The sequence below is a fragment of the Zerene cesonia genome, chromosome 22, assembly GCF_012273895.1.
Source record: "Zerene cesonia ecotype Mississippi chromosome 22, Zerene_cesonia_1.1, whole genome shotgun sequence".
NCBI lineage: Eukaryota > Metazoa > Arthropoda > Insecta > Lepidoptera > Pieridae > Zerene > Zerene cesonia.
Window position 1 is genome coordinate 912,102 of NC_052123.1, and position 14,383 is coordinate 926,484.

General features: G+C 35.2%; 1 protein-coding gene across 4 annotated transcripts in view; it reads right to left on the reverse strand.

Annotated features, from left to right (window-relative positions):
- LOC119835988 (heterogeneous nuclear ribonucleoprotein L) overlaps positions 1-14,383 on the reverse strand; it is a 254,148-nt gene that overhangs the window by 173,512 nt on the left and 66,253 nt on the right. For all 4 annotated transcript variants that reach the window (XM_038361136.1, XM_038361134.1, XM_038361133.1 and 1 more), the window contains exon 2: positions 4,912-5,028. In XM_038361136.1, coding sequence (XP_038217064.1) covers positions 4,912-5,028 — 117 coding nt within the window. The remainder of the gene's footprint in view (positions 1-4,911; positions 5,029-14,383) is intronic.

Sequence of the window (14,383 nt, forward strand, 5' to 3'; positions counted from 1 at the left end):
GAGATAGACGATGCCTACAAGATTCTCACTAATAAACAGCTTTAGTATACGTTTAATACAAAAAAAAAATTTAATAATCTTACCTACATTTACAAGGAAACTAGCAATACATATGGAACAAAATCTAGGTCTCCGTTACATCAAACGCAATGTAACCCTTCCTTAGTATAAAACGTGACCGACCCTTTCGCGACATCAAGTTTTCATCGCCAAACTTTCACCCTCACTCCTTTCGTTCAAGGGTCACCACGACAATATAATAAATAATTTTTCTTATATACACCAACTATATATAAAAGAGGAAAAGGTAATATTAAAGAGGAAAATATTTTTTTGTTTCGAACTAACAAGCAACCGGATCAAATGTGAAAATTCTTTCAGCTAGGTAATTATTCCTCAGTGGCATATAAAGGTTAAATTTTTTTGAATTTTTAGTCCATTTCAACCCGATTGTAATAAGAAGTTAAATACGTAATGCCAGGAGATTTTCATCATATTTTTAATTGTAGATTCGTAAAGTCTACAGGCCGAGAGGAGATTAATGAAGTATGCATGCAGAGTATAAAAAGATACTTTTAAAACGCCCTTAGGTCCTACATAGAAGAATGAGGTCGGAGTTGAAATCGGACCCTTATTATCTTAAAAGGTTCGCTTTCGATCCAGACCTAAAAACATTCGGAGCAATATCGGTGTCATATGAACAGCCAGCCATACCGGAGGTAACATATTTCTATTATAACCAGCTGACCCGCGCCCATTACACTGGGCGCACAACAAAGTGCGATGTATTTTGAGTCTAAGCCGACGTGTTTTATATTAACTACCTCTTTATATCCATAAAGGGATAGGAAAGAGAAAGGAAATTCATAGAAAAATGTTTTAGATTAGTAAAACTATGGGCTTTTAAAGTAAAACTATGGGTTTTACTCCCGTAACAGACAGATGATGGACCAAAATTCACCCAGGTACGATCAGCTATTTTTCCGCTTAAATATATACAATACATGAAACATCCACTCTCAACAATGTTCGTATTCATAATAGCATTATGATTGTAGTGTGAAAAACTATACAATAAGCAAAAAAGTCGCTACCCAAATTACAAGCCTGTAATGCCTACACCACAAAAAATTCAACATTTCCAGATAAAACACAATTAAATGCATTACGTAGGTACCCCAATTGGAGGAGCGTTCACGCGTCCCGGCGAACGCAATAAACTATACAAATGAATGGGATTTAGCAAATAGAACGAGCAACCTGTTGCCATAGCAACAAGTTTTACATCCATTGCGCGCCATTAAACACGGCATCGATTCGGCGCGCTATTTTGTGAGTCATGTGACATAAAATTGATTTATGCGAGATAACGACGATAGTGGCCTATTCATTACTATTTATACACCACTAGCCGATGTCTGCGACGCCGTCCGTGTCTAATTTAGATGCGAATCACTCTCCTGTCACTTTGTGAAGATTTAGCAGCTAATATGCTCAATGCGGCTGCGTTTTGCTAAGTGCAAGATAAATTAATACACTTATTATGTGTGACACCCCTATATTACAAAAATCTTAATTATTACAATGCTATCTATAGTTTAAAAAACGCATGAGTATTAATTAATTATAGAAAATATCGAGAACTGGATTTTATTAACGGTCTAGAATCAAAAAACCAAAACGATTGAACATGTATTGTAATACACAAAAAATTAAACTAGTTTCAAACATATACACAAAGTACCTACTATATACACATAAACAAACGACAAAACTAATAACGAATCACATCTGAAACGTAACTCGAACAGCCCAGTGACTCCGCTACGAGACGCAACCAGTGAAACATGACATCCGATTGGCTGAACCGTCGCGATTTGCGCGCTATACCCACCTACCGCTGTCTATACCGTTACGGAGCGGGCTGTTTCTTATTTGCACTTCAAAAGTAGTTAATAGTCTACAGATAGAAGATGCGATTGGACTGCTTATGCAAACTGAGATGTACTACTGTGTGACAACAGAAACACATTATTATTCTTATCTTTAGTCACAAAAGTGGCTGACTTATTGGTTTCTTTATTTAATTATTTTATGAATTCATCCACTATGTAATTACTTAAACGAAATAATGATTGTTAAGTACAGGAAAAGTTAAAAAAAAATCCACTATTGCAACCAACTTTCTTCAACTGGACACAAAAACACCAACAGTATTATGGTGACTTTTTCCGAAAATTCTTTATTATCACATGCGAGTCGTCTAACTTTCCTAACTCTACGGCAATACCGATTCGCATTACTTCAATATGAGTGCCACGCGAAAACCCAGTCCGTTTGATTTATTCCAATTGTAGATTAGTTGGGAAGATCGCAACTTTCGAATACCCTTTGCATACAGTAGATTACTTTGAAATGGAAAGTTCTAGACTTCATAGTTTATCTATGAATTTAATTGTGTTTGTCCTATGGAGGCGCAATGGTGTAAGTAGGGCATGGTATATATAATAAATTCGTATGTGCAAATATATATGGGTAGCTACGTTTGTATTAAAACTTATATATGTTATTTTAATTATATATACCAACTTATGTTTGAAAATATACGTAAAAATGTATAAAATTTTGATGAATATATCCTTAAAGAAACCCTAATTTATAAGTCTATTTACATAGACATACATCATGATTTAGAAACTGTATCTGTATGCATAATTTCGTCCATCAATTCCCATCCAACATCCTTCCTATCTCAAGAGTAAGCACTAAGCTTAATGGCCATTTAAAAAAATTCATCAAAATCGATAAACGCATGTCACTTTAAGTTTGACGCGCGAGTGACTTTCGCGGTTCATCACAGACATGACTCCATGATTTATGAAAAGCACCTAGTCGACGTAGCTAACCGGTATTTTTCAAGCGACCGCACGATAACGTGAAGGACGGTGTTTTCCGAGACCATTTGTATACGCAATATACGTACACTCATAGACGATAACATAATGTGTTTTAATTGTTAACACAAATAATGCCTCTTCAAATTATAGTTATTTATTTTCCATGTGATCCTATCGGTTTCTTAGTCATATAGTATTTCACAACCCATCAACTAGGTATGGGTGCAACCCGGATGTCCTGGATTGTTAAAAATAAACACGCCTACTCGTATTATTTATTATCAGATTCGATTACGAAACACTAATATATATACAATCATTCCTATAAGCTCTAAACCTATGACAATATATGAAATTGGAGTGTCTATTTTTAAAATTAAAATAACCTTTAATTTTTTATACCGTGCATTCAGTGAAAAGTGATACGGTACACGTATCAAAAGTCATTTTTCTTTTGTCTGTCTCTCTGTTTGCACCAGCTCATCTTTGGATCGACTAGTCCGATTTTTAAAGGATCTCTGCTATATATTATTATTGTTTAGATAATTCACTACGTAAAAACATGACCTATCTATCTTTTATTGAGCTTTTTTAAACTACCTTTGAATTGGATAAAAGCGTTTTGTTTCAATAGAATTCAAAATAGAATTTGAAACTGTATTTTCACTACGAACGCGACACAAAAAGATATAAATTGTATATGAAAATAAATGTTCAAGAGAGGGAGTTAAAAGTTTTAAAGTGTATTCAACGAAATCATAAAAGTACGGAGTAGGTACATTTGAAAATACCGAAAAACTTTTATATTTTGTGTTTATGCATATGAAAAAGCCGAAACGTAACATAATAAATTTAATTTAACAATATAAAGCATGTTCTATAATAATATAAAACTGAAAATTTTGTTTGTTTTTTGAAACGCGCTGAACTCAGGATCTACTGGTACAAAATAGAAATTTCCTTCACCGCTAGATGCGTACGTGATCCCTGATGGCTGTAACCCATATACGTAACTCGGGCGAAGCCAGGACGGTGCACCACCAAGCTACGATACGTGGCAACAAATAGGTACCTATACAATTTCACCCACTAAACATGTGATCCAGAGGTCAAGAGCAACCCGCACTTAGTTCAATAGCAAAAATTGCAAAACCTCTCTCTCGCATCGTCGACCAGAGACGAATTATTTCCCTACGCGGCTTTGTGAGCGTTTTCCCTCAAAAGGGCTAAAAAGCTGGCGTGGACGGTATTCATCTTTTGCTGTATACGCATGTTATTATTCAAATACATGTGACCCAACAACACAATACGCGAGGTATGTAACAATTGTAAGTACTAACCGAGCGTTTTTCATTTCAAGTTTGGTAAATTACAATTTATGGCAAATGCTCAATTAAACGAGACAATTTTATATTATACTAGCTTTTCGTAAACAAAAGAATAGACTAGAATAGACTAGAAGAAAAGAATAGACTAGGATAGACTAGAAGAAAAGAATAGACTAGGATAGTCAGTCACGGCGTTTTGACCGCATTCGTAGTTCCTGTTGCTTTCTGTCTCGCGGCCTATCATAGGTCGTTTTTCGTATCTCAAACTATAGCGTTATCAAATTTCATTCAAATTCGTTTCAGTAGTTTAGGAGTAAAAATTTACTTTCGCTTCATTACATAGTATAAAACAAAGTTGCTTTCCGCCGTCTGTGTATCTGTTATGCTTATTTCTTTAAAATTACGCCACAGTTTTGTTTTAATAGACAGAGTGATTCAATATGAAGGTTCATATATATATATCATGTATCATTGCACACGCGCGAATCCGTGGGGGGTCACTTGTTTATAACATAAATAATCAGTGTGTGTGTCTAATATGCTTAGATCTTTAAAATTACGTCACAGTTTTGAAGGGGGTTTTTTCAATAGACGGAGCGATTCAAGAGAAATGTTTATATGTATATATCTTGTATCATTGTTAATATTATAAATAGTGGTATTCCCATATAACGGGCTGCACTCACCACAGTGATGGGATACGCCGGGTTGATGATCGTGTACAGGAGTATGTGGTTCGGCCTCGCTGGCAGCTCGCGCTTGCGGCGCGGCTCGCCCGCCATGTTGTAGTTGTTGCCGTTGCTCTGTAACAAAAAAAAAATACAAATTAATTTATAAACAAATTTACAAAATAAATATACACGACGATCGATTAAACTAGGTCCTAGACCTGTGCTCGTCTACCTCCAGTCTCACAGACTTAGTTACTTATTGTGTCTGTGAGTGTGTACTTATGTGTTTGTGTGTGTGAGTCTTAGTGTAAGATTAAAAGTTTATAAAATCGCGTGCATGAGAGTGTGTGAGATTAGGTTTACATAGAGATTTTTTATTTAATTGTTTAATGTGGTGTGTTTAATTGTTTTAAGGACAATGGGCGATAGACGATCCTTAATAGCTTATCGACGATGTAATCCAAGCAATTTTTTTATGCTATAAGTGGGAAACTGAACTGGTGGTGCGCCTGATGGTACGTCATCACCACCGCCCGTGAACATTTATTGCGGTAGGGCCGCTGCCAATGCCCGCTTTTAAGGGGTAAATGATAAAGCGAAGGATAACCCACGGGAATGGACAAATAAAATAAAATAAGAATGTAACTCGGCTATAAAAATCAATAGTTTTAGAATAACAAGCACTACCCTTTCAACGTTTCCCTTCCCAGGCCGTAAAAGCGTAAAATAAATTGCCTTTCAGCGATCGCGTTATAAACAATGATCTAATTAATACGATACTAAGTTATTACCCAGGATACGAGCGTAATAAAGTCTTCCGAAAAGCGTTCATAAACTCCACTATCGCATTATTTATTGCGGCTCCATTTTATACAATTTAAACATTATAGCGGCGTTTCTTTATTGCTTCTTAAACAAAGCGCGTTGGAAATTCATTTAAGATTATTCAAGCGCTGGTAATTTTAGTTCTGACTAAATATACCACAGAAAATACTACAAAATACACTCGGCTACCTACTAAGGAGACTTCAAGAGTAAATGACGCACGCACACATATATGGAATCAACGAATCACCGCTCTCGGTCGGTTCTGTCCGTACACAGGCCCGCACGCACACATGTGTACATATCACTGCTCACAAATAAGAAAACGCGATTTAATAAAAATCTATTGATTGTACTAAAAACGTACTTCACTATAAATTTACTATGTTGCTTGAAGTATAAATTTACAACAATCTGAACGACTGTCCGTATATGTCGCATGCTCTTAAATCTTTAAAGTAAGTATTTAGAGGAGTATATCTTTGTGATGTTTTTCTATCGTACCAAATTTCTGAGGGGGTCGCGGATGAATTTTAACCAGCTCCCGTGGCCCCCTCACTCAAGTGGCCCGACGGAACACAGTGGGGTTTTGGTCGGTAAGAATTCGACATAACCCACGGCTCCATCCCCGGGGGCCGTGGGTATCTATGCAAGATTTCCCCACTATAAAAAAAAAAAATCGTACCAAATTTGCAGTATTATGTTTTTTAGTCACTATCAAAGTCCAGAAATGTCGAATTCTTAATGGAAGTCGAGATCTATGTATAACCACTAAACCAAAACCGCCCCAATGCATTTGATATAAAATATATAACAAGCAAACTGACACACACACACGAACGAACAAGAAGCGTGTCATCGAACAGACACCTACGCGATATACAGAGTGCGCTCTAATTACAACCAACTCATTATACAGGATGCGTGCACCGTAACAAAGTGTCTTCCGAAAATCGTTTATAAGCTCGCGCGCTAATATTTATTGCTGTCGCTCGCTCTAAGGTCAAGTAAACAGTAATTTTATTCACTGTTCACTTCGCTTGCTGCACCGTTATTTCCATGCTGAGGCGAATATTCTTTTCACGGTTAGCTCGCAGCCGCTCACGCCCCGAGTGTAGAGCAATTTTTATTTTCATTATTACACCATTTCGTGAACGGGGAGCGGGAAACGTTTTAAAAGTTCGTATATTAATTTTTAAAAGCCCGTTTCATACATGAATAAAACAATGCTCTTGTGTGTTTAGTACGGCATTAATGTGATACAAATTTTAGATGTAGTTTTTGTTACATTGCAGCTCTTGAATAACGTGTCTCGATAAGGTCTAGACGAAACACAACGACGTTATGCTGGGATTCTACTAATTAATTATTATTAGTCTTGGGTTTTTGCATATTTCATAGTATTTACGTACTCAAATTACATTGATAGTACTGAATATAGAAAACAAAATAGAATACTACCAGAATGACAACTTTGACATAGGCTATATTTTATACCTACTTTACACTTTCAAATCTGTAAATAAGTTCTGTAATTTATAAACCTTGACCAATGTGGTTAAAAGTGATGTCCCGTGTCCCGTTGTGGGGTAAGGGGCAGATTATATACATCTGTTTTACTAATTGGTTTTCGTTATGGACAAGCATGTGATCAGCCTTCTCTGTCCTGCCCGACCGAGACAACTTTTGCTCGTCTCCACCGGGACACGAACACAGGCCCCACTCGGCTTTCCGCACACGTATTAACCACTGTCCCAAGGAGGTCATATTGTTAAAATGCATACATTTATATATTCTCCGTTCATATCGTCATCAATATCACCGAACCGTCTAAACAGATTCGTACAAAGTCCATCACTAACAGCAACCTAGACACGCAAACGGCGTACTCTAATCACGGCTGAACCCAAGCGAATCGGGGCTTACGTTATAATTAAACCTCTCCCCCCACCTCCCCCCAGCACGGCAATCGGCCTAATTGCATCACACACCGGCGGCGGCTGAGGCGCGCGAGGGTTAAGCAGAAATTAATAACAACAAACAGTGCAACTATCGCAAACAAACGTAATAAGACGTCGCGCCATGAATATTCATCATCACGACTGGAGGGTTAGGTGTGGTGCCGGTTAGCGGCTACGGCGATTTGCGTTGTAACTAGCTTTTCGCCCCCGCTTCGCCTGCGGTACACATACAACCTTTCTTACTCAGTGAAGATGCAGCTTTACCAAAGGTGAGGAAATTTTTAAAATAGCTCCAGTAATGATAATTTAAAATTGTGAAGCAGCACCTACATTTTTACTTTTTCATAGCAACAAAGTAATTTTAATACTATGTCAATAAAATCATTTATTCACGCCATCGTAATCAAGTCAAAGGGTCCTAGATCGATCCGACTTAAAGCACTTAAAGCAATAGGTTTACATTTGTTTACATTACACTAAAAAAATCTCTTAGTGCGTCGACTAATAAATAATAAAATATATAAGGTGTCTTGTAATAGAGTTTAACATACATTTCCTTACAATATCTATAAGGCCCAATTGAACAAACCTTACATGATAAGGAGAATAAAATGTTTGAAACGTCAATGTATTATCCCCTTCAGCCACTCGCTTATCACTCATCCCTGACACTTAAATCGCGATAGCATCGCCAAGAAAACGACTAGCGTTATTCAGACTCGATGTAATTTAGTTAAAGCTCAAATTAGCTCCGGACGGAATCAGAATTTTAACGGTTGAACGGTTCTCTCGCGCCCCGGCCGATTGTAGCAAGATTTTAACTCATCAAGTGACTAAATTATTTTCATTATTACGTCTTTCGGAGGTCAAGAAAGATTCCTCCCGTTCCATGAATTAATAAGCGTAGGTAATAAGGCGTCCGGTGAATGAGATAGCGAATGAGATATTATAAAGTAGCTAGAAAACATTTCTAGGAAGAAGAACAAAGACTGGAGCTTTTGCTGGACCCAATAAGAAATATATCTCAATATTCCACTTAAAACAGATGTCAGCTAGCCTAGATTTCATATCGACATAATATTTGTAAGCGAGACCTTTCTGATAATGAAAATTCTCATATGCTAAGTTTGAATCGGGATTACGAGCATTTTCTTATCTACAAAATTTAAGTGGTTAACTGGAAATATCTATTCAGATGTATACTTTTACTATCAATATAATATAGGTAGTAGTAAAACATTGATTTTGTATATGAAAAATATATAGATTAACAAAAATTCATGAAGCGGGATTCGAACTTGCATCTTTCTCTACCTCGGGGCGACGACGGGCTACCAACCCCAACCAACCAACAATCAATTCCTACTGTTCAAATATTAAAAATTGCATTCAATGCTTTTCAAAAATTAAAAAGGACTTTTCTTGTAACAGACCAAACACCTCTATTTTACTCTTACTTAGACCACCAATGACTCATTTCGTGATACAATAGTATAACCCAGTTATTTTTCTAAATAACATTAGTAGTAGACGCTGATAAAATTTGACACAGATAAAGATAATTTTCTCCTCTTAAATGGCCACTTTAAAAGCCAAGGGCGAAAAAGAGCGCCAAAAGAAACACGAGAGGCGCGAATTTCCATGTGTATGTATTTGTTTAGGACACACTTTATTATAACATCGCCTGTCGCTCGCTGAAATAATATTTTCATGTATAAATATTGGTTGGGAATTAATGTTCACATTTTCTTTTACAACACGGCTCGCAGATATAGTGTATTTTTTTCATAGATGTCGATCAGCCTTGGATGTAATGAAATAACTGAAACATATCTTTGTACTTTGTTTTGATAAAAAATATTATCACGATGAAATATTAATCAAGAAGTACGCTTCATTAACAAATGTAATTGAAATAATACTTCAATGACTAAAACTTAGACAAACAAATTCAATAGACAAAAATTACTTATTTTTACAATACATTTACAAAATAAAGTCGTTTAAAAAGGATTGATCCATATCATTAATGTTTAACGGGTTTAATTAAGAAACAGACGTGGAAATCTAATGAATTGCCGAGCCAAAAATTAACTAACATGTTAACAAGAAAATAATGGCAAAACTCGAAACGACCGTTAGAAGTTTTCTTACGTTACTTTTAAGTGGCAGTTCGGAAAACAATCGTGTAATTACGTAAACAATAAACAACATGAGTCGCCATTAATGCTACATTAAATCAACAACAAAGCTTTAATTCAAATAAATTACTGTACACTTTCGTGCTTCATTCCCATTTGTATACATGATATAAGAAATTTCAATAACATATTATAATATGCATATAAAGATATAAAGATGAGATCAGAATTTGCCCAATTTTACAAACGGATAAACCGAAATGAAATTCCCGCGGAAATGAGATGTTTCAGCGCGCTTCATGCCACTCTCTAGCCTTTCAACTAACAAACAACTACAAAATAAATCCGCTCAGTTTTGACGTGAATGAAAGACAAACAAACACACTTTGAGAAATTTTTTGAAAGAATAGAAAAAATTCGCTCACGGGGCGGGAAACACACTTTTGCATTTATAATATCGATAAGGTTTTATCACGGTCAATAATATACTACGTATTTTATAGTGCAATTCCTGAAAACAGGTACGGAATCATTCAATTTTGGCAAACTTCCCGATTTAATCCCTGACTTCCACGGTTATTCTTTTCAAATTGGCGTGATTTAAATACGTATATAGCAATTTTATAAGGGTACATACATAGTCGCGTTTATATATCCACCCAAAAAAACGATACAATCCAGGCAAGACACTTCTTAGTATTTTCTTGTGTTTTTAGATTGAGTCAGTCTCCCCGTGAGCACGCTCGCTGTAAAGTGTTCGAAACGTTGGGTTAATAATATATGAATAAATCGCGTTTAAAATCCGTTAAAAAGTTTATAATTTCTAAAAGACACTTCTTATTTATCTTGGCACACGTCCAACAAAACACCAAATCCAATCTTTCCAAAAACTTCTCATAATTTCTCAAATACCGCACTTAACATATAATTACTAGCTAGCAATTACGAAGCCCGCAAATTAACATGCAATGTGACGTCATTAATATATTCAAAGTTCGCAGCCAAACTACGACTTCCTTTAACAAAGTTAACAGCCGGTTATATCACGGTGTTCATATTTATTTGTATAAGGATGGAAATTTTATATCCCATGTCCCTCAAAGATATGTTTTATATGTAGGATATTATAGAAAAGAATGTAATAATGTGAATATATATTGCTCCTATTTATATCACCAATGAATTTTATATATTTGCAATGGTACAGGTAAAGAAGTCGTCAATTCAATGCTATACGAAAAAAGAATCTTTTGATAAAGGATACAAACAGACAGAAAAACATAAGAAAGGCTATCGATCAGCTAAAGAAAAGTGATGATGCTTAAACTTCTAATAGGAAGGCTAAGATACAATTCTCATCTAATTCTCTTCACAATTCGTAAACTTACAACTGCCATTCGTAATATTATATTAAATCAAATTAATAATAAATATCAATGCGAACTTCACGCGTCGTTCTTCAAGTATAAATAACGCCAAACAAGAATGCATTCAAAAGCATCAGAAAAAAACCAAAACATCCACCCTTGACACGTCTTACCATTTGACTTTAAAGCTACAAGGTGCGGCAATATCCGCGCAATCAAATTCAAACTATATCACCCACTGTATAGTAGCTATTTCAGTGTAGCACAGGCGAAATAAGAATTCCAACTGGATGCTACTTCCCTGTAAATGGGATTTAGTCAGTCACAAGATAAAATTTAAAATTGCTTGTATCCGCTTCGTAGTATTTTTCTTTTTAAATTTCCGCTGTAGTACCGAGAAATGAAGCGCGTTTTGCTGTCTTTACTTTTTCGATTCAGCCTGAAGGTGTATTTAATCTGACAGGATACGATATAATAGTTGAAAAACTGGGAAGAAATAAATACAAACATTTTTTCACGAGTAGAATAGGACATCAGACACCTAAAATATATTCAACGATCGGAAACCTACATTCACGTAAAATGAAAAAAAGGAAAGGATCACCAGCACTATTCATGGAAAAACTATCCTAACGTACCTACTTTTTATATAGCCTCATATATTCCCGCTAGGATATCCCCTTACTACTCTTTTCCTTGCAACCTTATCTATTACGCGACTATAAATTACAAAACAATAACCCCAAATAGCGAAACTAATATCAATAAAATCATTCAAATGACATGCTCTAGTGGTATCGTGAAGTTATATCGCGATATCACAACGGCCTCGTGAAATTGTCCCATATACCGCAATAGGTTAATGTGTTTCCGAGATTCGATACGCTTTATTGTTGCCTTTGGTCTCATATTAAATGTGTATTATATTGATAGAACTTTGTATCAAATGAGTACTCATATCATATCTTAATACGAGTCGTTCTAGGTGTTCAGTGTTACATATAAAAACAGCTAATAAAAAGACGGTTTTTATATAATTTATTACATTAATACATACTCAGTTATCAACATAACAACAAAATATACATTTTGTTTTTATTATGATACTGTAATGCATAGTCATTGGTAACTTATTATGATTTCAATATAACCAATAAGAATTAATATATCACGTGTACCAAGAATTATACTAATAGAGCGTGAAATTAACTAAAGAATTGGACATTACATCGTCCTATGAATCGTAGCTATAGCACGAAATATTAACTAATTCACAAACCGTGAACCAATAACCGCCTCAAAACTATAACATAAAGTTACATTAACCATTACCATCGCAATACAAGTAAAGCGACAACCTTATTACCGTCGGCCACAGCTAAAAAACCGATAAACGTGCACAATTTAAATCCAATGTTATTCGAAAAAGCGTTAATTAACCGGTAACGTTACACGGACGCTCGTTACCGCTGAATTATTAAACGCGGCCCAATTTTTAACTTCATTCGCTCTTTTGTAATTTAGATTTATCGTCCAGCCGAGCGCGCAGTTTTCTACTATTTCTAGATCGTTTTAATGATCCTTCCCACCCTGTGATAAGGGTGAAAGTTGCATATACATCTAGAACGTAATTAACAATCACATAATCTACACTTATATCTATTACTAGCCGTCCGCCCCGGCCTCGCCCGTCAAACATACATAGGTAGGCTATAGAACTACTTGCTCGAATTAATTTTAGTTTTTTGTTTTGATTAGTTAGATATTGAGGAATACTATAGACCATATAGCATCATGCCAAAAACAATAGTAAGAAATCGACACGCATAAGTTTTATGACTACATAGTTTATAAAACTTCTACGCATGCAGTCTAAACTTTATCGGACTACAATAGCACAAAACGTGTCCGATTGCCAGGAAAATGGCTTAAAGCGATACGAAAGAATTTTTTTTTATTCGTGGTTTAAGTTAATTTTCAGTGTAACGTATTTGAGCAATAAACATAAATAAGTAAAACAATTTCGCTTACATCTCAAAAGCTTATTGGAATCGAAACTCATATCGGAATCCGAATCTTTCTTATTCTTAACCTCACATTATAAATACATAAGATTGTTCAAAACACACTCGATCTCAACAAAAAGAGACTTTATTAACAGTGTGCCTACATTGCAAAAGCATTAAAATAAAGATGTTATTCTATAAACAAAGTAAACTGATTCCGATGAAATACAATGTTCGATTTAAATTAACAATGGGCTTAAGTGAAACTAGCCTAATAAACAACTTCGAAACTCCCTTCAACTGTGTCCCTAAACGCTTACTAATTGTTATTTAATATAACTATTCATAAGTCGTCATTATATAAGAGTTTCAGTTTGTCAAACGGAACAATACAAGTTTCGTACATTAGCCCACTTTCTCGATATAAATAAACAACAATCAGCACCGTCTGACGCACATTTGATTGCCGCAGTGCTATTGTCATCGTTTCTATTATTTATTATACTAATTAGACGTTAATAAAACCATTATTATTTATTACACGCTGACACGCGCTGCGGTTTATACGTCGTACTCGTGTAACATTGGTGCAGCGGTAAATGCCCGTAATTCTTTAGATTGTGGATTAGGTTTCTTTTATAAAATACCAATCTATTATCCTTATCCTTGTCTATGTCTAAATCTAATATAACTTATTAAAAACAGACACATACCATGCTGTTATGAATGTGTAATCAAATATTTACGTCTATCAAAACCCATATAATTCGAAAAATTCAGGATGATAACCTGAATTTCTTTCAAAACATCATTTGGATATAAGATAATTCAACAAAATGAGTAAACAAACGGAATTTGTTCCATGTAGCTAACATTACTGGAACCCGGTACAAATATATATCGTAGCAATGTTCGTAGAACGGCTACGAGTGTCACAACCGTAGCCTGTGGCGTAGCACGATAACGACTTAGCACACAGTAATTTCTTCAAATTTTGCAACGAAATAATTCCATTCTTGTACCATTTAAGAAGAATAAAATGAATTTTGTAAATCGCAATAATATTTTTTAATCTACACATTTGTTATAAAATTTAAACTCGTAATTATTCTTGTTTCCACAGAAATATCCATGTTTTCATATTATTCAACGGCAATTTAAAACATCTGTAAATTCACTATAAAATA